The sequence below is a fragment of the Rattus rattus genome, chromosome 4 (genome assembly GCF_011064425.1).
Source record: "Rattus rattus isolate New Zealand chromosome 4, Rrattus_CSIRO_v1, whole genome shotgun sequence".
NCBI lineage: Eukaryota > Metazoa > Chordata > Mammalia > Rodentia > Muridae > Rattus > Rattus rattus.
This window is the reverse complement of record NC_046157.1, coordinates 40,079,861-40,106,628: the sequence shown is the minus strand read 5'-3', so window position 1 is coordinate 40,106,628 and position 26,768 is coordinate 40,079,861. Positions and strand designations below refer to the sequence as shown.

The following is a 26,768-nucleotide window of genomic DNA, read 5'->3' as shown; positions in this document are numbered from 1 at the left end:
AATTAAGAGTCTAGGACAAATGAGATGGCTCAAGAAATAAAGGCCCTCGCTGCCAGCCCTTGTCTGCAGGTGTATACATACACACACCACACACAGCAAATAAAATAGAACTAAAAAGCTCACTAGAAAGATTAGAGGGACTGGTGAGACAGCTCAGTACTAAATAGTACTTTTGCTCTTTCAAATGACCAGGGTTCAATTCTCAACAACTACATGGTGTCTCAGAGGCATCTGTAATGTAACTCCAGTTCTAAATCCAATGCCCTTCCCTGACCTTCGTGAGCAGCTGGTATACACACATTCAGGAGAAACATTCACACACATACAATTTAAAAAAAAAATCAAAAAGAAAAAACTTAAGCTTTTCTGCCCTCATCTGCTTTCCAAGGGATCAAAAAGTGTTAGGGTCACTATATTCTGAATCCCAAATAATCAATTAAGTCAGATCTGGTGGTTCAGGTTTGTAATCTCAGCTAGTGAGGCATTCAGAAACTTAACTCAAGGTCAGCCTGAGTAACTTAGTCAGATCTTGTCTCAAATAGAGAAATAATTAGTCAAAAAACCAGTTACCTTATCTTTTCTCAACATATACAATGTAACAGTTCCCGGGGCCATTTTCACAAAATAAAGGGAACATTAAAGCATTAGGAAAGAGGATCCCACCCACATCATCACCGTGATTGGTGCACCAGGGGTGTAATCTCAACACGTGAGAGACTGAGGTGGGAGGATTGCCACAGTAAAACAAGAAAAAATGCGACCAAAATGGCATAATCTTCCCAACAAAACTTCTTATGGTATGTTGGTCTTGTGCCATCTCCCAAAAAGAGAAGAATCTGACAGTCTTTACGGCTGCCTAATGCTCTAAAACCCGGACTCACGACGACTGCGCACCTTTACTCCTAATAACCACATTATTCCTTTTTTTTCTATGTCGCAGTTGGAAGAATCAGAGAGATTTGGACCAAGCCTAGCGGCCAAATCCGAGCGGCACTCACTGGAGACTGCTGCCAGGGTTTGGGCCAGCCTTCAAAGGCAAAAGGAAAAGACGGAAGGTTTGCCTCTGCCTCCAGGCCTCCCACCATCCCCCAGGGGCCTGAGGGGGCGGACCCAGATAGGCCGCGCCACGCCCTCCGCCCGCTGGCCCGGCCCCGAGGGAAGCCCCCGAAGCCCCACCCCGGGCGAGGGTCCGCCCCCAGCCTCCCGGGCCTCCTTCCTGTAGGGAAGTGCGGCTGCTTTCACGTCCCCCACCCGCTCGGCTCGGTCCCGCGGCCGCCGCGCAGCCGAACGCCACCTGGCTAGGGCACAGCGGTCCCAGACTTCAGGCTCGCGAGTGCGCACGCAGGCCTCTCCTCGGACCGTGCCCCGCAAAACCTGCCGCCCAGGTGCCCCCTCGCCCCGGGCCAGCGCTCACCTCGCCACCAGTACGTCTTGGACAGGTCATGCCAGGTCTGATGCCGAGTGTGGTGAGTGCCTCCAGGGCCCAGGTGTGCCGCCTCTATGAGGCCCTGGCGCCGCTCCGGCTGCAGCACTACTTCCAACTCCGCAAACGTCTTGCGGTGCCGCTGCCGCCGCTGGTAGTAGAGAGTCCCGCCGCGCACTACGTAGCAGGCGGCAGCCTTGCGGATTTTACGCTTGACATTGCCTTCAGTGCCCGGTGCATAAGGCTCACGTTCGTTCGTCAAATAGCGCAGGATGGCCCGATAGCTTTCCTCGCTTGACATCGCTGGTGGCAGCGCCCTTAGGGCGCCTGTCAGTGGTAGGAAAAGGCAGACAGCGCTCTGGCTCAGTAAAGGTGCAACAGTGGCGGCAACACTTTAAGGAGAAAAGGCTACGCCTTTGGTGGGCGCTCTTCGAGGGCGCCCGCAGCGCGAAGGAAGAACCGACGACCTGGTAACCAGGGGGAACTGCACTTCTGCAGCGCGCGGGATCCGCTGGCGACTGACAAAATGGCTGCTGCACCACCGGAAGTGACGCGCGTGCAGGGCGGAGCTAGGGCCCTGATTGGAGCACTCTCAATTTCTGGCTTAGAAGGGGCCGGCGGTGTGACGTCAATACTGCAGGAGGACATTTTGGAAGAGGGTACGCTCTCTCTTGCGGATACAGGGGGTCTGCGGCAGACATCTTAAGTCCTGGCAGTTTCCTCCCCCACCCCCTTTCTTTTCCCACGCTCTCTGAAAAGCCACGTGTTTGAGCTGTTCGGTGTTTGTTTCCCTGAGACCCTCCCGGTAAACGGTAATTGAGTCGGTTTTTCAGTCAGCTTTGAGACTCGATATACTAGATACCGCCGATTTAGAAACTGTAGCACTTGTTCGCCACTGTCTGAGCTTCTGGGCCAAAGACTGCCAAGCATTTAGTACTTCAGTGTTAAAAATTATCCTCTTAAGAATTATCTCCAGGGGGTGGGGTGAGAAAAAAAGAATTATCTCCAAACTACCTAGGTGATTTTTCTAGAATCATCACCATAGTAACGACTATGCAGGTCCAGATTATTTAGATGATTAAATTACATGAAGAGGTAACCCAGATTTACCCTTACTGGTCTCAGTCAGCTGTTTCCTTGTAATGTCTGGACACTTGGCGCTCATTTGTTGAAGCTAGAAGGTTCCAGGCTTCCCAACCCAATGACTCTAGCTGAAGAAACTTTTTTTTTCCTGCCTGAAGGTTACATACATATCTTTTAAACGTTTATTGGACCACAGGTGAGGAGCAAGCAGGTGGTAGTGGGCTCAGAAACCAGACAGTGATTATGTTTCCATCATATGTTATGGAAACTGAGTGAAAATGGAGAGCATCCTTCTCCCAAGAGGTTCAGATACAGGTTTGTACTGGGTGTGGCTTCATGACCTTTATACTATTTTCAAAAGAAAATGCTAAAGATATTTTTGAATAAAGTCTTGAGAATACACATAAAAGGATGTGGCAAATATAACTTAAGATCCACCTACCATTTGCAGGTAACAGATACTGTTACTAGTCTTTTTTTGTTGTTTTTTTGCTTTGTAAATCAAATTTTCCTAAGAAATGCCAAACATAAATTTGTGTTTATTTCTAGTCTTTTGTGGGCTACATGGGCCATGTCAACTCGTCAAAATTGCTGTGTCCTTGCAAAGGTACTAGACTGGTTTTTTTATACAAATTAATGGTTGTTTTGGGGACAAGATCTTGCTACTAGGCTGGTGTCAAACCCTTGACAATCCTCATACCTCCGATTCTATATATATATATTATAAAATATATCTACATGGTTGCTGACTTCAGACACACCAGAAGAGGGCATTAGATCCCATTACAGATGGTTGTGTGACACCACGTGGTTACTGGGAATTGAATTCAGAAGCTCTGGTAGAGCAATCACTGAGCCTGCTCTCTCCAGTCTCCGACCTTAGACTCTTGAATGCTGAAATTGCAGTTTCAACTGCTTCCTAACTTTATCACTATTGTTTACACACTATCAGGCTGACATATTGGCAGATGGAAGCTGGATTATCAGGAGGGGTCAGCTGAGAGGATCTCTTGTACTCCAAGGTCGACTGAATTTCATCATGGCAGCCAAGAAGACCTTGAACTGCTGAGGCAGTTTACAGGCAGACCCTGTATACTCCATCCCACTTGAAAACTCAAAATATATGGCTTTATCACTTAACTGAGGGGACAAGTAGAATGTACCACGTTTAGGCAATATTGAAAGCTAAACACAGTAGCATATAACTAATCAAAGCACTCAAGTATAAACATCACTGAGTTGAAGGCCAGAATAGGCACTATGTCTCATCCCATCCAAAAAAAAAAGGGGGGGGGAGGTGAAGTGGCACCACACCTTTAATCTAGGTACCCAGGAGGTAGCAACAGGTGAATCCTTGAGAATTCCAGGCCAGTGAAGACCCTGTCCCAACAGTGGTCTTCACTGAAGCTCTTTATGGAGGAAAGTATTGAACGGTTCTAAACTGCTAATGGTAAGGTAGTAATCATAGAAGGCAAATTCAATATAAAATGATCCTATCAGTATTTAAAAAAAAAAACTTTATATTTTTATCTTGATTAGGTTTTGAGTAATTTTTTTTTAAGATTTATTTATTTATTATATATAAGTACACTGTAGCTGTCTTCAGATACACCAGAAGAGGGCATCAGATCTCTTTACAGATGGTTGTGAGCCACCATGTGGTTGCTGGGAATTGAACTCATGACCTCTGGAAGAGCAGTCGGGTGCTCTTAACCACTGAGCCATCTCTCCAACCCATCACTCAGTATTCTTAACAATTTAGATAAAACAAAAATACTGCAACAAAGACTGAAGCTTAGCAACGGAAAAGTAGTCTTAACACCTGCCATATGCACTCAGCTGTGTTTGATCCCTAGCACTGAACCCTTAAATTTTCAGGAGTGATGAGTTAAGCAGTTTCATGGAACCAAGGCTAGCCTTGTACTCTTTTCATGTTTCCCAAGTGCTAGGATCCTATCTGTATTCAAAACATAGCTCACAACCACATCATTTTGTTTCCCATCTCTTCAACTAAGGTTGCATTAGGAGGCACTATAGCTGACAGATGTCCTGGAACCACTTTGCCTCTGCCTTCTGAATGCTAGAATTAGGTGAGTGTGATGCATACACGTGAGGAATGAACATTTTTACCTGGAGATTGGACCTAGGAACTCAGGCAAGCTAAGCACACAGCCTGTGGCTAAAATGCCCCACCCTGAATAAGGGTACATGCTTTTGTTCAGAGAAAAAAAAAAATCAACCAGCACCACCTAGAGACAAATCTTTATTTTTAAACTCTCATCTACCAAATTAGCGTTTCCCACCAACTCTGGGAGCAGAGACCTTCACAGGCTTCACAATCTTTTGTTTAGGGGCTGCCTTTGTGGGAGCCTGTAAAAAAATAACATCACATTATTCAATGGAACTACTGCTTTGCCCTTACTGTTTGCATTCTTTAATACCTTAGTGTCTTAACTTCATTATCAATTTCAAAGTACCTCCTTCTTAAAATTCACTTCCACCATATAACAGATACTGTTGTAGATTGGACAGTAAGGCACAATGAACAAAGTTTGGGGTTTCTGAAGGATACCCAGGCTGGCTTTGACCCTGTGTCAGGGCTGGGACTGGAGGCCCACACTGCTTGGTGCAGCCATTCAAGAATGGTGTATTTTTATTTAGCTCAGTGGTAGAGCGCTTGCCTAGCAAGTGCAAGGCCCTGGGTTCTGTCCCCAGCTCCGGAAAAAAAAAAAAAAAAAAAGAGAGAGAGAGTGACAGTGCACTCACATACATGAAAGAATGGTGTATTTTTATTTTGGGCACGGCACAGCACAGCACACTGTAGAGATCATAGACAGCTTGTTGGAGTCAGCGCTCCTCCTACCATGTGGTTCTCAAAGACCAAGCTCACGATCGCAGGCTTTGCAACAGGTGCCTTTCTTTACCTGCTGCGCCAACTGGGTGGCCCAGAACTTTTTTATCATTAATTTTTATTACACTTGCAGGTTCAGGGCTAGAGTGCTACAGGTGTTCTTTCCTTTCACCTTACAGTTCCTCAGGACCAAACTAGGGCCGGTACAAACTGCCTTTCTAGCAGTCATTGCCCACGTAAGAATGAAAAACTGAAATTAACCCTGTAGCTTTAAAGAAAAGTTTTTTGAAACCAGGTGTCTGAGTTGCCCTGGCTGGCTTCCCAGAGATCTGCCTTCCTCAGCCTCCCGGTGCTCGTATGAGTCACCACCACCTAGCTCTGGCTTTAAATTCTTTACTAGAAAAAGCTGGGTAAACTCAGTGTTGTAACCTTACTCAGTATAAATTACTTCAAAACAAAACTTAAAACCACAAACGCCAAGCCAAGCACAGGGAAGCACAGTCACAATCCTAGCTAGGCAGCAGGGTTGTTCTTAAGCCTAGCTGACAGCTCCAAACCACGGAGTTACAGTAACAGCTCATCCCAGAAACCCACTCACCCAAAACAAAGAGGCAAAGATGGCTTTCCTTTGCTAACACATCTAAAATTAAAGCTCACTAGAAACCAGAGGTACAACCAACCATCCTATCTAGAAATTAAGCTACAACCATTCCCAATAGAAACTTGAACCTGCACTTTGCTAAGTAACTCTTGCCTGAAGGATAAAATTTCCTATTTTAAGAAACCCAAGAAGATCCCCAATAGTTACCTTGGCAGCAGCCATTGCTGTCTTCTTTGATGCCTGCTTAGCCTTTTTTGCTTCCTTGGCAGCCCTGTAGTCATATAATGAACAGTAAGCAAGGTGCTTTACTCTTTAAGAACACAACTTATTAGTATAAAGCTAGAGTTTTTGATAAGTAGGATCATCATCATAATTCTCCCTATCTGTAAATAAAATCCAAAATCCAGAGACAGGAACAATAGCACATGACCACAATTATATAGGTGGTGAGGCTGTGGCAGTTAGACCACAAATCCAAGGCCAACCAGGGCTTCATTTGGAGAGCTTGGCAAAGAACCCCACAAAACTCAGACCCAAGGAGCTGCCAGTAAATTCCATCATTCAAATCAGCTAACCATATTAAGTTACATAGTAACTACTGAAGTTTAACAAACTACTTAAGAGTATACTCTTGTACTATGCTTCTAACAACCAACAATCCCAGGAGACCAAGTCTCTGTAGCTACAAAAGCCAGCTAAAGTCAGAGCCATAGCTGAACGTTTGCAGCAGAACAGTCCTTACCTGATAGCCTGCTCTCGCTGAGCTTTCCTAACTTCTGGTTTCTGATTCCTCTTGGCCATTATATCAGCCAGAGAAGCGCCTGTGATGGCCCGCTGGAACTTGACTGCACGGCGGGTTCTTTTCTTTTGAATTTCTTCCTAGAAAGCAAAGGCTATGATTTATTAACCTTACTCAATGAAGTAAAAATTAGTCAAAGAACTCTACTGAGGAGGCATTCTAGAACTCTGTAGACCAGGCCTGTCTCTGCTGCCCCCAAGTGCTGGGAATCAGAGGTGTGCATGCACCACCATGCCCAGCGCCTTGGCTCTTAAATTTCATACTCAAGTTAATTCAGGCCAATTATATGAAATAAAAATTGCTTTCCAGATTATGAACTAAAAGTTTTATACTTTTACCACAAATAATGACCATTTTTACTACTGAAAAGGGAAAAAAAATAACCTTGAACTTTCAACTCACTTAGGGAGTTGGATGGTACTTAAAAATAATTTTAGAGGCAAGACCGATCTTATTAGTTAAGAATACTGGCTGCTCTTGCAGAGTACCCCAGGTTCTGTCCCAGCACCCAGAGGGTAGGACACAACTCTAGTACCAAAGGATATATGATACTGTTTCTGACCTCTGCAGGTACTAAGCACATACATGGAACACTTACAAGCATGCAGACAAATATTCACACACAAAAAATAAATCCAAAAGCAAAACATTGTCTTAGGAAGACTGCTTATAGACTTAAGAAATCTACTTATGAAACAGGCTTAGGCCAAGAACATTTATGACAAGAAAACTACCAAGCTTTAGTTTAGTATCCAGGAGTCTGAAGTTTGCTGTCTATTTTAATTCTATATTGGAAACCTATACTATAGTTATTATGAGAAACAAGTTCCTACAATGTACCTCTAAGTCCAAGAACAATTTAATAATCTTGTATGCAAAATTACCCTTACACGAAATAAGGGTGTTATTCGCATTGAAAAGAAAAATTTACTAAGATTGTCTTACAGTGTTAAAAAAAAAAAAAAAAAAGACAAAACTTGTTTCCAAATTCTTCATACAATTAACTCTCCATTCCTCTCTCCTTATATTTCAGTCTTTATCAATCTATTTTAGGCACCTCATAAAAGTGAAACTCTGTAGTTGTCCCTCTTCTAGCTCAATGGTTCAAAACCTTTGGCTGGCTCACCCCTTTGGGTAAAGACCATTTCACAGGGCTTTCCTAACACTATCAAATAGTCATTGGGTTAAAATAGCAGTTCTTAACCTGCTTTGGGACCCCTTCACTGGGGCCACATAGCTAATCTTATATTTACACTACAATTCATAACAATAGCAAAACTAGCTATGAAGTAGCAATGGAATCTCTCTATGGTTTGGGGTTAACCACACTATGAGGAACTGTATTAGAGTCACAGCGTTAGGGAGGCTGAGAACCGTAGCTCTAACCTATTTCTTTGGTCTAAGAGTTTCTTCAGGCTGGCTGTTTTTCACCCTTTAAAGGGGGAAATATCCCAATGCATATATTTACAGCGGAATATTCCTAACAGAAACTTGTGCCTTTGAGGAACTATCGCCACAAACTGAAAATTCTACATTTGGCTTCAAGGGGTTGCTGTCAAATAATGGGTGTGGGAATATTGTTTTTTTTTTTTTTAAATTACTTTCAGGGTGGGAGAGAAATGGAGCTGCTTCTTAGACTTGGGTCCTGTCGCCAAAATACCATATATACACATATGCAACTATTTTCAGGAACCCTAAAGCCGAGAGCTTTCAACCAATTGTAACCACCTTTTTTGGAGATGGGGTTATTTATTTTGTAGCCTTGGTTGGCCTCAAAGTCAATTCTCCTGCCTCAGCATTCCAAGACCAAATTAGTTGAGTACCTGCTTTCAACAGAGGATAGAATTGCCAGATGTAACAATTCAAAAAGTTTTTTAAGTTTGTCAACCTGATCTACAGAGTAACCCTACCTCAAAAATCAAAACAATTAACATTTTGAGTCAATCAAAAAGTTTAAAACAGCCATATCATTCTACTCTAAGATTTCTGTTTCTCTACATCCTCACCAACACCTGTAAGATCCTCCCCCAACCCCCGTTATGCATCCAAAAGGGTCTATTAAAACACAATCACTATTTCTTTACACTGACTCAGTACTAGTGTTCTGATTTGGAAAACAAAGTCTTATTTAGCCTAGGCTGACTTTGAACTACTGATCCTCCTGCTTCTACCTCCCAAACACTGGGATTACAGTGGGCCACTATGCCCACTTAATACATTTCACCACTGGTACCACTTATTTACTAATACCCAGCTAGGATCTACTTAATAAGGCTCACACACGCAAGCCTCCTAACTACTACCACCTCTACTCAGAGCAACACCTAACTTCCTAAGGGCCTCTTCAAACCCAAATGGTTTACAGGGGAATCCTTTCAAATTTCAACACACAGCTCTGAAACCCATGGTACACAAGGCAACACTAACAGGTTCTGTTACTTTGTCTGATAGTTTAGTTTTAAGACCACATTGCATAGTATTGTTTAACCAAACTTTAACATAGCAGAATCTGACAGTGTTATTTTAAAAGAAGCTAGCTAGGTGTATCCCACTTACCGACTGTCCTTTCTTGTGTTTTCTTCTGTAGAGGACAGTCCAGTTAATTTGCCGAGGGTTCCTTTTGGAAAGGAATGCGGACTCACATTTGGCATTAAGAAACTGGAAAACCTGCAGTTAACAAATTCATATTCATTAGTCACTCCTTTTACACAAAGCAGAGGCTTAGATTGAAGTCCTTATACAGTTATAGTCTACTTCTCTCATCTCAATATGTAAATATATAAAGGAAGCAAGATGTCTCTGAGTGTCTCTGGGTGGCATCAATGTTTCCTCTTTTCTCAGGAGCAGACAAATCTACGCTGGTGTGTCGCCAAGGGTCGGGTGGCTCCAGAAATCTGGAGACTCAGACTCCAAAAGATCTAAAGCCCATTTCCCTTTCCCATAGCTATCAGTTACACAGACGACTCATTTTCAGCCTGGTTCACACACCATCCAAATTCACTAACGTTTCCCATCCCACATGCGGTCCCCAGGCCTTCGCGAGACACCAGACCGTCCTTTCACTCCCAGCGTCCCGAGCGGCCCAGCCGGCCTTTACCTTCCCATCGGTCCTGGCGTAGCGCCGCCCGTGTCCCGGGTAGATCTTGTACCCACTAAAACTGCACAGCTCGACCCTGTAAGGAAAAGCCGAAGCTCGTTAGGATCTGCACTGCAAAAGGGAGCCATCCCCGGGTGCTCTGCCTCAGGATGGAGGCGGATTGGGATATCGGGCGCCCGCTTACTTCATGGTGACAGATGTCGGCCTGCCGGGGGAAAGATGGCGAAGAGAAAGAAAGAATCATGGGAAAACACCTTATAGGGTAGAGAATCTCCTCCCTAAATTCCCTTCCTGGACCCGGGCGCCCAGTGATGATGTCACATCCGAGAGCCCAGTCAGTTTCCTAGCAACAGCTTTCTTTCTAGATTATTGGCGGGGAATGGGTTTGAGATATTCATTTAAAGTCCAAGTCGGTTCTTGGCTTGGTTTCTGTCATTTTATTTCCCCCAGTCTAGTGTTCTAGAATTTAAAACCAGCATTTCTCAAGGAATTATGAATAAAAGACAGGGTGCTCTACGTGTCTTACGAAGCCGCAGACGACTTCATTTCGCAGGTAAAATCTGAAGGTCACATTTTGGATTTGGCCTTGGATTATTCCTTGAAACAAAATTAAATCATAGCGGCCGACAGCATGGCCCAGAGATAGCCCAGAGTGGTACGCAAAACCCTGAATTAAATCACCTCCAAAAAAATAAAATAAAATAAGCCCGCCACTGAGGGGTAAACTTTTAATCCCAGTTCCTGGGAGGCAACCGCAGCTTGCACAGTAAGAGAGTGCCAAGGGTACATAGTAACACCCTGTATCGAAAACTAAAAATAATTAGTCTCTTGTTCAAATAGATAGCCACACTTGTAATACCATCACTCAGGAACTAAGGCAGGACTTCCACAAGTTTGAGACCAGCCTTTGTTACAGTGTAAGACCCTGTCTCAAAAACCTGAAGTTTTTGTAAAGCTGAACAGGTTACGAGTACATACAACTATGGAAGAGGACCAGAGTTCAGCCACCTGTAACTTAAGCTAGCTCCTGGCCCCGAACGCATGAGTACTCACATGCACATACATAAAAGTATTTTTTTAAAGAAAAGCTGTTAGCCAGCTGACGGAGGCACGCCTTTAATCCCAGCACAGTCAGGCGGGTTGCTAGGAGTTTGAGGCCACCCTGGCCCACAGGGGAGTTGCAAGACATCCAAGCCTACATACAGAGAGAGACCTTGTCTCTAAAAACCAAAAATAAAAAAGAGAAAAGCTATTTTATGGGGCTGGAGAGATGTCTCAGCAGTTAGGAGCACTGGCTGCTCTTCCAAAGGACCCCACTTCAATTCCCAGTACCCAGACGGCAACTCAATAATTAACTACAGTTCCAGGAGATCTGGCACCTTCACAGAGACATACATGCAGGCAAAACACCAATTAATGTAAAAATAAATAAATCTTGAAAAAGAAAAGCTATTTCAGGGCCTGGAAAGGTGGCTCAGCTTGTAAGAGCACTTGTTGAATTCGCACACGACTGGCATTAGACAAAGTCCAGCATGCACATGGCAGCTCACAACCATCTTTATTTCCAGTTCCAGGGAACCCAGCTCAGTCTTCTGACCTCCAGTGGGAATACAGTGGCACATGGTGCACATATGTACAGCCAGCCAAAGCATTCAGACACAAAGTCAGATGAAAAATTAAACAAAACCACTTTTAATTAAAAAGCTATTTTAAAGAACGTCTGGATATTTAGCAGACAGAGACTGTCCAGATCCCAGAGTTTGAGGACAGCCTGGTCTACTGAGCAAGTTTCTAGAATTGCCAGGGTTATGTGTAGTCTGTCTCAACAAAAAACTGGAAATGCTGTCCCCATAGAGAAGCTCAGGTGAGGACAGATGGGAACTTGGGATAGGACATTCTCAGTGTGTGAAAGATATACGACAGGAGCCAGTTGTTTAGCTTTGTGAGGGGCTGCCAACTCTGTTCTAAATTACTGCCTACTAAAACAAATACAGTGATTAATAGTTTCTATTTTTATAAGCAACTCAAAGTGTCCTGTATTTGAGAAATGGCTGAGCAATTCTAAGAAAGCTGTTAGTTATGCAAGATGGTACCTTTCGGTTTTTTAATCATGAGAATAAGGATCAAGACCATCCTTTGCTACATAGTTTGAGGCCAGGCTAGGAAGCATGAGGCCCTTCCTCAAAATTTAAAAGATGGGGGCTGGAGAGATGGCTCAGAGGTTGAGAGCACTGACTGCTCTTCCAGTGGTCCCGAGTTCAATTTCCAGCAACCACATGGTGGCTCACAGCCATCTGTAACGAGGTCCAATGCCCTCTTCTGGTGTGTCTGAAGACAGCTACAGTGTACTCAGATAAATAACAATAAATAAATCTTTTAAAAAAGAATTCAAAACAATTGAAAGGTAGAAGGCAGGGAGATGGGTCAGTGGTTACAAAGCGCTCGCTATGAAAGCAGATGGACCTGGTTCAGATGCCCAGCACTCAGTAACAGCCAGGATGGTGGGAGGTACCTGTAAATTCAGCACTAGGGATGCTGACACAGGAGGATCCGAGAGCCTTGTTGGCCAGCCAGTCAAGTCCAGGTTCAGTGAGACATGCTGTGTTCAGGTATTTTTAACTTAGACACTTGAGTGTCTCAACTGAGGTATTTCCCAGATCAGACCGTCCTGTGGACATTCCTAGAGTTACTGTCTTAATTGCTAGTTGACGGAAGAGGGCCCAGTCCATGGTGTGCAGCACTGTTCCATGATTCCCTGGGCCAATGGTCCTGAGCGGTCTATGAAAGCTGGCTGAGAGCAGCGGGGAGCAGCATCCTGCACTGTTTCTGTTGTATCTTTTGGCTGTGAAGTAAGTTCCTCCATAGGAGGTAGTGCTGTGAGGAATAGCAAGCAGACCTGCCTCCATGTGAGCTCTGAGTCCTGTTTCTTCCTTCTGTCAGTGATGGACTGTGAGCTGAAATAAACTCCTTCCTTCCCTGAGTTGCTTTTGGTTGTTGTATTTGTCATGGCGAAAGAATAAAACTAAAATCCCCTGCCTCAGAAAATAAGGTGTAGCGGGCTGGTGAGATGGTGCTCTCTGCCAAGGCTGACAACCTTTATTGGATTCCGGGGACCCACGAGGTGAAAGGAGAAAACCAACTCCTAGGAACTGCCCTCTGTCCTCCACATGCTTCACACACATGCTCTGTTTTACCAACAATAAATAAACAAAATGTAAAAAAGGCAGGAGGTGGTAGCCCATTCCTTTAATCCCAGCACTCTGAGAGTTCAAGGCCAGCCTGGTCCAGTTCCAGGACAGACAGGGATACATACATACATGCAGAGAAATCAAACAAACAAAAACGTAAAAAGGGTTTTTAAAATTTCATTGGAGCTGTTGTTGGGATGGATCAGCCGGTAAAATGCTTGCCTAACAGGCCTGATGACCCAAGTTCAATCCCCAGAACCTAAAGGTAGAAGGCAAGAAGGCAAAACACACCTTCACATAGCTGTCCTCTGACCTCCTATGTGTGCTGTGGCACACACACTCTCACACGGGTGCAGAAACACTTCATACCCACGGGAAAATATTTTAATTTTAAAAACACAGGGTGCAGATTCAGAGAGGAAGATTTACCTCACACACTCACGTGTGGGTGCGTGCATGAGCACGCACACCACACTTTTATATCTACCAATTTTAGGAAATAAAGGTGCAAGGACACATGTAAATTGTCTCCACAAGAATGCAACTGGCAGTGTCTAATGTGTAAGAAACAAGACAACAGCTGTCCTCCTTGTATTGAAAGGGAGAAAAGATACACACGGGGCTGGCAGCACTCATGATTTGCAAGGCTTGTGTACTGTAGTATGAGACCCTTTCTCCAAGGGGTTGAAAAGGATGCCCTTAGAAGAAATAGATTATATATTAGCTTTCTTCTCAAATTTATTTCTCCACCTTAAACAGCATTTTCTTCATTTGGTTTTTAATGTTATATTTTCTCACATCAAGACAGAGGAACTACAACCTTTACTGATGCCCAGGGGCCTGACAAGTTTGTTCATCCTCACCAGCTGACTCCTGACCTGTCATCTCACTCTTCCAGTTTTGTGATGGTTTTACTTTTATTTTTCAAGACAGGGTTTTTCTGTGTAACACTGACGGCCCTGGATCTCCTTTGTAGACCAGGTTGGCCTGCCTCTGCCTCCTAAGTGCTGGGATTAAAGAAGGCATGAGCCACCACGCTTGATTATAATCTTCATTGTACTTCATTAAGACTTCAAGGTAAGCTGAGCAAGATGCCCAAAGGAAAGAAGGCCAAGGGGAAGAAGGTGGCCCCGGCCCCCGCCGTGGTCAAGAAACAAGAGGCCAAAAAGGTGGTCAATCCTTTGAGAAGAGGCCTAAGAACTTCAGCATTGTGCAGGACATCCAGCCCAAAAGAGATCTCACGCGCTTTGTCAAATGGCCCCGCTACATCAGGCTGCAGCGGCAAAGAGCCATCCTCTATAAGCAGCTCACAGTACCTCCTGCCATCAACCAGTTCACCCAGGCCCTGGACAGACAAACAGCTACTCAGCTGCTCAAGCTTGCCCACAAGTACAGGCCAGGGACAAAGCAGGAGAAGAAGCAAAGGCTACTGGCCCGCGCTAAGAAGAAAGCTGCTGGCAAAAGGGACGTCCCAACTGAGAGACCACCTGTCCTCCGAGCAGGGGTCAATACAGTCACCCCTTTGGTGGAGAACAAGAAGGCTCAGCTGGTGGTGATTGCCCCTGATGTAGACCCCATTGAGCTGGTGGTTTTCCTGCCTGCCCTTTGCCCTACTGCATCATCAAGGGAAAGGCCAGGCTGGGGCGCCTGGTCCACAGGAAGACATGCACCACTGTTGCCTTCACACAGGTTAGCTCAGAAGACAAGGGTGCTCTGGCTAAGCTGGTGGAAGCTGTTAGGACCAATTATAATGACAGATGTGACGAGATCCGCCACCACTGGGGAGGCAATGTCCTGGGTCCTAAGTCTGTGGCTCACATTGCTAAGCTGGAAAAGGCAAAGACTAAAGAACTCGCCACTAAACTGGGTTAAATGTACACTTAAGTTTTCTGTACATAAATATAAATACAAAAAAAAAAAAAAAGACTTCAAGGTAGCAACAGCAGAGTATTAAACACAACAGGTCTGTCCTTACCGTGGTGCCTTGTGGTACTTCTCTGGTTGTTCTATTTATAGCTGGCTCTGCTTGTAGATTAAAAGAAATAAAAAGCCTTATCACTAATCAATGACAATGTATAAATCTTATTTAAGCCTCAATTTGAACAAACACAACTGGAAAAAAATCATAGAAAAAAATCTACTCTTTGAGGCCAGCCTGATCTACAAATTGAGTTCTAGGACAGTCAGGTCTACATAAAGAAACCCTGATTTAAAAACAAAAAACAAAAAAACCCACCCCACCTCCAAAACAAACAAACCCTAAACAACAACAACAAAACAACACCACCAACAAAATCAGTAGTAACTGCCAGTCGGGAGCTCGTTGGGAGAGGCAGTAATTTGGTAGGGAAAGCACTTTCTGTTTTAATGGTAATATTCCACATTTCAATGGGGATCTGTGATAATTACAGCTTGTCTAAACTGAGAAATTTTCGTTTAAAATTTGTCCATTTCGCTGTATACAAATTTTACTTCTAAGTGTTATAATGGGTGTCTTAGCATGAACTTCAAAGGTATTGGAGTTGCCCAGCATGCCCAAGACCCCAGCACTGCAAAAATAAAGATAATTAACTTTTTTTAAGTTAACTAGATAATTCTGATTACTGATTAATTCAATGCACACTGACCTATTTTAAGAGAGGTGTAGTGGCCTGTTGAAAACGTAATTTACTGGGGGTTGGGGATTTAGCTCAGTGGTAAAGCGCTTGCCGCCCTGGGTTCGGTCCCCACCTCCTAAAAAAAAAAAAAAAAAGAGAGAGAGGAAAGAAAACGTAATTTACCGATAGATGAGTAGATGCTTGATAAAAACAAGTATAAAGCTATTAATGATGAAATCGTAGTGATAGGTATATAAACGTTTAAAGTTCCTTCACTTTTTCACTTTTCATCTCAACTAACTAAATAGAGGGAGCCCTCTCCTGGAAGAATCAGATATTACAGATTCTCAACTAACTAAATAAAGGGAGCCCTCTCCTGGAAGAATCTGGTATTACAGATTCTCAACTAACTAAATAAAGGGAGCCCTCTCCTGGAAGAATCTGATATTACAGATTGGCTCTGAAGGGCAAACATGGGAACAAGACTGTTTGCCTGGCATGGCATATGCAGTGCTTGTCTATGATTTTTCACAAACCATCTGCTCCTCCTCATGTGCCCAGCCTGTCCTTTTTGTTTAGAAAGATTTTCTTCTTTCACTAGCTAAAGTCTTACTTCCTCTAGAATAGGGAATGGCAAATGCCTTCTGAGAAAGGTCAAATAGCCAATATTTTCAGCCTGGTGAGCTAAGAGGAAAAATTGAAGATATCACATAGGTACAACAATGACAAGAAGAAAAAAGTTTACACAACATTCTTTTTTTAAAAGATTTATTTATGGGGTTGAGGATTTGGCTCAGTGGTAGAGCGCTTGCCTAGCAAGCGCAAGGCCCTGGGTTCAGTCCCCAGCTCCGAAAAAAAAAAAGATTTATTTATTTTATGTATGTGAGTATGTGAGTATGCTTCGTTATAATCTTCATTGTACTTCATGAAACTTCATTGTACTTTCATGAAAAGAGTATAGGAGTACTCCATTGCTGTCTTCAGCCACACCAGAAGAGGGCAACAGATCTTATTACAGATGGTTGTGAGCCACCATGTGGTTGCTGGGGTTTGAACTCAGGACCTCTGGAAGAGCAGTCAGTGCTCTTAACCAATGAGCCATCTCTCCATCCCTTACCAACCATTACAAACACACACACACACACACACACACACACACACACACACACACACACACCATTCTTATTGGCATCATCTCTGATATAATGAATACAGTTTTTTTTTCAATTTTAACCTTCATTTTTCCTCTATACAAAGGAGTTTTTGCCATTGTATATATGTCCATCCACCACATGCATGTAGTGACCCCAGAGGTCAGAGGAAGTGTCAGATCCTCTGGGAATGGGGTTGCGCACAGTTAGGAGCTGCCATGTGAATGCTGGGAATGAAAACACAGGTCCTCTGGAAGAGCAGTTGGCTCTGTGTTAACTACTGAGTCATTTCTCCGGGCCCAAGAACTGCTTTTTGTAAAAACAAATCTGCTAGCCTGTGAGACGGATCATTGTGTAACTCTCAGGCTGCCAGTCCTGAGCCCTCAGGCCTACAAAGAGGAGGAAAGAACCCATTCTGTAAGTTGTTCTCCGACCCTCGCACTTGCGACACACACACACACACACACACACACACACACACACACACACACACAAAAACATTTGCACACACACACACACACACACACAAACATTTGCACACACACACACACACACACACAAACATTTGCACACACACACACACAAACATTTGCACACACACACACACACACAAAAACATTTGCACACACACACACACACACAAACATTTGCACACACACACACACACAAACATTTGCACACACACACACACACACACACACACACACACACACACACACACACACAAATGTGGTTAAAGATGCAAGGAATAGGGCCGGGGAGATGGCTCAGTGGTTAAGAGCACTGACTGCTCTTCCAGAGGTCCTGAGTTCAAATCCTAGCAACCACATGGTGGCTCACAGCCATCTGTAATGAGACCTGATGCCCTCTTCTGGTGTGTCTCAAGACAGTGACAGTGTACTCATATATAAAATAAATAAATACATTAAAAAATTATTAAAAAAAGATGTAAGGAATTTAAAGCCTAATATTAAGAATTAAATTCTTTTTACATTTCTATCTTTTTTGGAAATAAAGAATAATGTTTTTTTTTAATATTTTAAAGCGTTTTATTGCCTGTCATCAAATTAATTGTACATGTTCCCTTGTCACTTATGTGATTTTACAAAGTTTATCTTTGCAAAGGATCTTTGGGTGTAGACAGACACCACCCAATACTGATAAAAATCTAAGCGTTAAGCTGTACCCACTGACGCAGGAGAGAATGGCAGCACTGGAGGTCAGGTTAAGAGTCCTTTACCTGCTGGAGGTCGACAGCAGGCTTTGACTGGAAAGAACTTCTGGCCCAGAGAAAAGCAGAGAGAAGTGGGGTTGATGAAGCTAAAAGCCACAATCACATCATGCCAGGGGCAGGCTGTGGCATAGAAGTTTCAAATGTTCAAGTTCAGAAGTTTCAGTTTGTTTTATGTTATAAAACCCAAGGCTGCCAGTGCGGCTGCATGGGCGTGCTCGCCTCGACAGGATGTGGTGAGCGGGGTCTGGGAAGACGGGTTAGCTGAAACTAGGACAGAATGAAGTCACTATGGCAACTCAGTAGTCTTTTGGAAGTCAGTAACAGACAGACATTATGTGATGTGAAGAAACGAGTTGCGAAGAACGTTAGAATCCTATAGGATTTTGTACGACACTAAGATTTACTGTTAATTTGTGGTGTATTGTAATAAAATGGTTCCTTTTTACCTTAGACCTTTTCAGAACTACAGGTTAAATGCTTTAAAATGACATGACATAGAGGCTAGGATTTGCCGTAAACAAACGAACAAATAAACCAGAACACACACACACACACACACACACACACACACACACACACACACACACACATACACACAATGCTGTCTTTTACCCTGCACTAGCTCCAGCACTGTAGTGCCCCAAGATATCTGGTAAATATCTTCATCTCAGTCAGCAAAGCCTCTCACACATTTTGCTCTATCCTATATCATACTTCCGATGGCTTCTCTCTCTCTACTCATCTAGTTCCCAAGGCAGGCTGCCGTCATGCCAGAAATAAACATCCCAATTCCATGGCGGTCTAGTGTCTCCACCACCACAAACTCTCTTAAACTTAAATTGCCACATGAAAGAACACACAACACAATAACCTCTGATCCGATCGATAAGATATAATTGCCCACCCAAACATACAAAGCCCTGTACACATCCATCCCTTAAGAACATTCTGTAAATGTGCAGAGAGGAATCTTAACATCAGCCTCCATGTTCTCTCCACGACTTCCTCTGCCTTTCCTCCAGTCTCCTCCTCTTCCTAAAACTTTTCTCCCACCCATCCTTCCTTCTCATCCAATGAGAGGCCTGGTTCTATCTTGTACCTGCCTATACCAGTGTGATGACATCATCCTACAGGTAATGATGGAAACAGCAAGGTTCACCAGAATGGTTTATATTGTTCTCTCTAGTTTTGCCTAAGGATGAACATCTCCAACTAGAGGTTAGATGAAAGTTCAAGTGCAGTGTGACGTTTATTCTAAAGGGCAGACAACTCCTTTGGACTTGCATAGAGGTCTGTAAAACTCCACTCTAAGCAGTACGGGTGCCCCCTGAGGTCCCAGCACTAGCACTCAGGAGATTGAATCCTGACATCAGGCTATTTCCTGTTTCTAACAGTATTTCTATTGTTGTGATAAAACACCACGACCAAAAAGCAGCGTGGGGAGCAGAGGTATTATTTTGCTTACATTTCCACAAAGGTGTGTACACCATACCATTGACAGGTACTCAGGTTTTCAGTGGGCAACTGCTTCAAGTTCCAAAAAAGGCCTATCGCGTAAATAACATTTATTGGAAATAATGGCTGGTACTGGTGGCGCAGGCCAGTAGGATTTGCTGAAGGAGGCAGAGGCAGGAGGATTTGGAGTTCGAGGCCAGCCTGGGATACACTTTGGGGTTGGGGATTTAGCTCAGTGGTAGAGCGCAAGCGCAAGGCCTTGGGTTCAGTCCTCAGCTCCAAAAAAAAAAAAAAAAGAAAAAAAGGAAATAATGGAAATTATGGAGATACCTGTGGAAATTAAAACTGACAGTGCTCCAAATATGTATCCAATAAGATGATGCAATTCTTTACATGCTGTAATATAAAGCATGTTACTGGTACACCACACAATTCCACAGGACTAACAGTTATAGAAAGCGCCAATCATACTTTAAAAGAGATGCTTATTAAACAAAATGGGAGAGTAACCCTCTCCCCCATACCCCCGCACACATACACTGAAAGGTAAAAGTTTTAAAGTTGCCCCCCTAGACACATAGTTAGAGCAGAAGAAACAGGTTAGGCCTCAGAATTGTATGTCCCAAGAAGCTTTTCCTAGGAACTAGTGGACCATAGAGTTAAACAATCTTGAGAAGGAGGAAACAGCTTTCTCCCAGAAGCTAGCTGACCATAAATCTTAGAGAACAATCTTGAGAAGCAGGAAGCAACTTCTCCTAGGAACTAGCGGACCATGAAGTTAAACAATCTGAGAAGTAGGAGACAGCTTCTCCTAGGAAACAATCTTGGGGGACAGAGAGTTCTTCCTTGTGATTTTTCACTGTTATTCTATGATGCCATCCCTGCCCCCTCGGGTTGTGGTTTCTCCCTTTAAATACCTCTTCTCCCAGCCTCTCGGGGTCGAACTCCACTGCCCCGAGTGGGATACGAGTCTCGACCCCAGTGCACTGGTTCCCGTTAATAAACCTCGTGTGATTACAGCAAGGACGGTCTCACATGAGTTCTTGGGGGGTCGTGTCATCCTGAGACTTGATCGAGGGTCTCCCCGCTCCGGGGGTCTTTCAATCCCTCCCCCTTAGACAAGCTTTCTTTCTTTCTTGTTTTTTAAGTATAACTTCAGTTTTATTTTTCCATGGTATGTTTCTTTCTGCCTTCGTGAAATCACCTCTTTACATGGGCTTTGGTGGAGGTCATGGTGCAACGCCAGCAGGTCTGAATTGTGGTGGGGGTGTTCGGTCCTTCCGGGCCTCACGAGATCGATTCCTGACGACTTTGCTATGAATGGCACAGCTCACGCAGTAGGGCAGCTTGACATAGAGTTTGGGAAGCACGTAAGCGTCAGAGACGCTTGCTTCAGATATGTCCCTGACTGCAGCGGCTTCTACAATGTTCCAAATGACAAACTTCTTAATGGCCTTATCCTTGGGCACGCACCTGGCACAGTTCGTGCAGCGAACTGGCTGCACACGGCCGAGGCCCTTTTTGGCACGACCGTTGTTTCTCCTTTTTTTTTGGTCATATTGGAGCCAAGACTGGAAAGAGCCAGACACGCTTTCTTAACTCTCAATTTTTTTTTTTTTTTTTTTACTGTTGGTGAAAAAGGAAGAACAGCAGCTGAGAGACACTGGGCTATGGAATAAACAGGAACGAGGCCAGTCAATGTATTATAAGGATGTGTTGACATTAGAATGGAACTCTGCAATAGTGTTAAAATGGCAAAATGGTTATATTTATGTGTCTACAGGGAATTGAAAAAAATATATGGTTTGAATGAAACTTGTAAAGATTAGATCTGATCAGGAAAACCTTTTATGAGCTGAGACATGAATGTCTTCACAAAGCAAATAGCCCAGGTGATTCACTTTGGTAGACTGTCTCAGTTACTGATTTTTCCAAAATATGCACGAGAATTGACTTCAAAAGGGCTAGCCCATATAATTGACCACACAGAGACTTGACAGACAATACATAGAGTAGACGGACTGTAAGACTCGAAGTGAGTCTTAACTACTGGGAGACCCCTCCCAAGTGAGACAGGAGAATGGAGTTCGATGCAAATGCAAGAGGTTTATTTTTCCAGTGTGTGGGGGTCGACCCTCGTTCAGCCCCTCATGGTGAATGACTAGAAGGCAACCCCGAATGGCTATAAAGCACTTTTTATACTTTTTAGGGGTACAGGTTCCACCAGCAAGGTTAGAGTTTAAACTTATTGGCTAAGCATATTGACCTTCGAATCTATTGGCTAGCGAGCATATGACATGCATTTGAACTCTATCTGGGACCAGAGGGTCAGGTGACTATCAGTCAGTACATTCTATGGTTTTTCAAGGATGTTCCTGCTCCTGCAGAGAACTGTGGGTGGAGAATGGAACTTGACCTAGCCTTAACCCGAGGCAGGAAGCTGGTACTTGACCTAGTCTTGACCTGAGTCAGGAAGCTGGTTCTTGGCTTAGTCTTTACCTGAGGTGGTGCATGTAAGCCCCTAGGGTGCTTCAAGACAACACAAGGATTGGACAGCCAACACTGAAACTGAATAATGCAGAAACTGGACAATAAATGCTACAGATAGATTTTTAAAAACTAACCATTTTCCATCTCTGGGGCCCCAAACAGGAATTCTTTACTCCAATCAGCAGGAAGCAAAGATACAAATATAAAAAGTCATCCACATCCCTTCAGTTGGGGTAAATGGCTGTGGTCGTTTGATGTGTTATAACTGTTATCATCTAGGGTGGAAAGTTGTTTTTCTTAATTATTGCATATTGTCAGAAATTTAAGGTTGTTTTATTAGATTATTGTTTGATTAGCTTGCACATAAACTTTCTGTTTAAGGTGTTATGTAAAGTTCTAGTTTTGTGGTTCTTATAACTGTTTCTATTGTGTGTAATGTTATTGTGATAACGTTAGAGAAAAGGACAAATTTTTAAACATAAGGGGGGATATGAAGAGGAAATTTCTGGTTTCTTTGGAGACTCAGTTGTGTCATGTGATGCTTTCCTGGAAACTGACTTATAGAGGATGTTTTTGCTGAGAACAGACAGGTGATGTTTTTCTGGAAGCAGCCTGGAAAAAGAGCATGTGATGTTTGGCTAGAGTGGATGCGTGGGAGAACACATGGTGTTTGGAACACAGCATCCAACAAACGGTGGGTAATGCTGTATGGTATTGGTTCACCTTGCCACTCTTTGCTGGTCACTGTGGTGACTTCATAGAGAGAAACACCACCAAAGAACTTCTGGTTCTTTGCAGAGATTGGCTGAGCCTTGAGGATTCTTCTGGGTGGAACTGCTGTTGCTGATTTGTGTGAACTGAACTGCTGATTTTCTGACAACACAGATTAGATTTGCTCCAGAGAATTATTTCTCAGTAGGTCCACATCCTCCTGTGCCCTACCTTTCCTTTCCACTTCCTCTGGTGGGTGGTATGCTAGAAGAAAGGTTAAAGCATTTTAAAACTCTTATTAAAAGCAGGTTAAAAAATACATAAGCCTACGGTGGTATTATTTTGCTTACATTTCCATATCACAGTCCCATCATTGAAGGAAGTCAGGACAGGAACTCAAGGTAGGACCTGGAGGCAGATACCATGGAGGATTGTTGCTTACTAAGCCTTCTGCCCATGGCTTGCTCAGTCTCTCTCTCTCCCTCTGTCACTCTCTCTCTCCCTCTCCTTCTTCTCCCTCCCTCCTTCCTTCTCTTCCTCCTTCTCTTTATTTTTTCTTTCTTTCTCCCTCCCTTCCTTTTTTTTTCTTCTTTTATATTTATTTTACACTGGTCTTGTGTAGAGAGCTGCGACGTGCCGCGCCTCAAAGATGGTGCTGGTTTCCGCCTTCCACCCTCCCAACGGTGAGCGCTCCTTGCAGTAAACAAGTCCTTATTTGGCTATGCCTGCCTGACCTGCTAGCTTCCGCATAGTGACAGCCTATCTACATGACCCACGTGGCTTGCTAGGACTGGCCAGTGCTAGCTATTTAAGTGTGGTGCAGGGCGTTCCCTAGGGAGAGGAAGAGTCAGAAGAGAGAGAGCCAGAAGAGAGAGAGTCAGAGGGAGAGAGAGGTCAGAAGATTGAATCAAGGTTCCTGAATAAAATTGCTTGAAGAAGATCTCCTGTGGTCGTGTCTTCCTTGCTGGTCGAGGTTGGGCGCGGCAGTCTTGATGGCCCATACCTTTAACCCAGCACATGGGAGACAGAGGCAAATAAATCTCTCAATTTTAGGCTAGCCTTGTGTACAGAGCAAGTTCTAGGAGTAACAAGGATATATAAATATACTGTCTCAAACAAACATTTATGTTAGTATTTTGTGTGTGTGTGTTTTGTCTGCATGTGTGTACGTGCACCACTTGTCTGCCTAGTGCTTTTATAGGTCAGAAAAAAATTAGATTTCCTGATCCTGGACTTACAAAAGATTGTGAACCAATACATGGGTGCTTGGAATGGAACCTGGGTTCTCTGCACAAGCAACACATTCCCTTAACCTCTAAGCCAACTCTCCAGTCCTCAGTCTACTTTCATATACCCACCAGGACCACCTCCTCAGGGGTGGCCCACCCACATCAATCACTTATTAAGAAAATGCTCACAGGTCTGACTACGAGCTAATATTGTTTTAGACTATTTATTTTATTTTTATGTACATGAACACACTGTTACTCTCTTCAGACACACCAAAAAAGGGCATCAGATCCTATTACAGATGGTTGTGAGCCACGATGTGGTTGCTGGGAATTGAACTCAGGACCTCTAGAAGAGCAGTCAGTGCCCTTAACTGCCGAGCCATCTCTCCAACTCCCCAGGCTTGAACTCAACTTTGTAGTTAAGGATGACCTTAAACTTTTGATCTTTGTCTTAGTTGGTGTTCTATTGCTGTGAAAAGACACCATGACCAAGACCACTCTTATAAAAGAGAGCATTTGCTAGGGCCTGACTTAGTTTAGAGGGTTTGTCCATGATCATCATGGTGGGAAGCAGACAGGCTTGGTGCTGGAGCAGCAGGTGAGAGCTTTACATCCTGATCCACAGGCAGCCAGCAGAGTGATTGGGCCCAGGCATGGGCTTTTGAAATCTCAAATCCCACCACCTGTGACACACCTCTTCCAACAAGGGCACACCTGCTAATTCTTCCTAAACAACTGGACCAAGCATTCAAGCATATGAGCCTATGGGGGTGGGGGTGAGGGCTTCTCATCCAAACCGGTACAGTCCTCCTACCTCCACGTTCCAAGTGTTGTGATTACAACTGGTGTGATTACAGACATAGGATTCCATGCCTGGTTTTATAAACTCCTGGTAAATCAAACCCAGGCTTGATGTGTGGCAGTCATCCTCAGTCTCCTAAGTTATTCTTTAGAAAAAAATATATTGGGGGGCTGGAGAGATGGCTCAGCAGTTAAGAACACTGGCTGCTTTTCCAGAGGTCCTGAGTTCAATTCCCAGCACCCACATAGTGGCTGACAACTACCTGTAATGGGATCTGATGCCCTCTTCTGAAAACAGAATATGCATATGCATAAAATAAATGTATAAATCTTTTAAATCTTTTATTTTATTTTTTAAATTTGTTTTTATTTCATGTGTATGGATGTTTTGACCTCATATGTGTCTATGTACCACTTGTGTGCTGGTGCCCATACATGCCAGGAAAGGCTGTTGGGTCTCCTGGGACAGGTTGTGAACCACTCTCTGGGTGCTGGGAATTAAACACAGGTACTCTGGAAGATCAGCCTCTGTTCTTATCTGCTAAGCCATTCCTCCAGTCCCCTGAAATCTTAATTTCAGGTCATTTTATGTAAAATGAAATATAATTGTCTTGATCTAAAAGAAATATGTACTTAGTTGTATTTTGGGTGCACTGATATTGTGCCTGCATGTATGTCTGTGTGAGAGTGTGAGTTATAGTTTTGAGCTGCTGTGTGAGTGCTGGGAATTGAACCCAGGTCTGTGGAAGAGCAGTTAGTACACTTAACGGCAGAGCCACCTCTCCAGCCTCTCTTGTGATTTTTAAAGAAAGGCATCATTTTATAATTTATTTGTGGAAGTGTCTGTGTGCACCTGCATGCAGATGTTTGTGGAGACAAGAAGCTGGATCCTCGAGGTGGGTCCATTACAAACAGTTATGAGTCATCCGATGTGGGTGCTGGGGACTTAACTCCAGTCCTCTGAAACAGTAACGTGCTCTTATCTATTGACCCCTCTCTCTAGCCCATGAATTCTTTATTACAAATTGAGACTTATTGCCGAGCCTGAGTTCCATCCCTCAAACCCACATAGTAGGGAGACAACCAATTCCCATAACAGTTCTCCGACTTCTACATGGGCATGTCAGTAACTTACTTTTACTACTTGAAAACATAAAAGCCATATATTTTCCTTCAAATGTGATAAATTCAAGCCTAATTACCGAAACACCTTCATTATATGGTAGATTACAGTATCCATAAATGTATCCAGGCATGGGGACAACATGTGAACTCCTAGCACTCCATAAATCTGTGGCAAGACTGTCTAAGAGAGTTTGGGGTCAACTGAAGCAGCAGAGTAAGCGGGTCTCTCAAAAAAACAAGCACACAAATGATATCTATCGCAGCCCTGGGCTGACTTAGTCTCTTCACTGTGTGTTATCTGAACTTTGTATATAATCCTCTCCTGGAAGCTTGGTGTAAGTTCCCACGCACTACAAGTTTCCTTCCGGGGCTCTTCTACCTTTCAGTCTGTCCTTGTTATATGAGCCGTTTAACTTTTCTAGTCACAGGTTTCTTTGTGGCAGTCCTCAGTGAGAAGCACCAAATGCAAACGAGCAGAAATGAATGCTGGGAAGTTCATTGAGGCCAGCCTATGTTTGGCCTTGGAAAGTTGAATTTCAAGTGGGAAGGTTTTGTGGCGGGGAGACGGAGGTGATAAAGGGCATTGTCTTGCTTGGATCATTCCAGGTACAGTGGGCAGAGAGATGAGTTTGGGAGACAGAGCTGGGGCTTAAATATTCAGTGGTGACAGAAATAGAAGTAGGTCCAAGGCCTGCCAAGAAATACTACCTTCCTGAGGCTTGCAGGTTTAACTAGTAGAATTTTCAAGTTCGGGTTAGAGAGATGGCTCAGTGGTTAAGAGCACTGACTGCTCTTCCAGAGGTCCTGAGTTCAAATCCCAACAACCACATAGTGGCTCATAACCATTTATAATGAGATCTGATGCCCTCTTCTGGTGTGTCCAAGGACAGCTACAATGTACTTATATATAATAAATAAAATAAATCTTTA

At 43.7% G+C, this 26,768-nt stretch overlaps 2 protein-coding genes and 1 pseudogene across 2 annotated transcripts in view; all 3 read right to left on the bottom strand.

The window, feature by feature from the left end:
• Zbtb11 (zinc finger and BTB domain containing 11) overlaps positions 1-3,017 on the bottom strand; it is a 35,851-nt gene extending 32,834 nt beyond the window's left edge. Inside the window, exon 1 of the mRNA XM_032900297.1 lies at positions 1,415-3,017. Within this exon, the coding sequence (XP_032756188.1) occupies positions 1,415-1,724 (310 nt within the window). The 5' untranslated portion in view covers positions 1,725-3,017. The remainder of the gene's footprint in view (positions 1-1,414) is intronic.
• Positions 3,018-4,753: 1,736 nt separating this feature from the next.
• On the bottom strand, positions 4,754-10,164 carry Rpl24 (ribosomal protein L24). The gene is made up of 6 exons (XM_032900296.1): positions 10,039-10,164; positions 9,855-9,930; positions 9,314-9,424; positions 6,701-6,837; positions 6,166-6,229; positions 4,754-4,876 (listed from the first exon to the last, which is right to left on the bottom strand). Exons 1-6 carry the CDS (start codon positions 10,041-10,043, stop codon positions 4,796-4,798), a joined length of 474 nt encoding a protein of 157 aa, XP_032756187.1. The 5' UTR covers positions 10,044-10,164; the 3' UTR covers positions 4,754-4,795.
• Positions 10,165-20,687: 10,523 nt separating this feature from the next.
• LOC116898318 lies at positions 20,688-24,783 on the bottom strand (annotated as a pseudogene).
• Between the last annotated feature and the right edge of the window lie 1,985 nt (positions 24,784-26,768).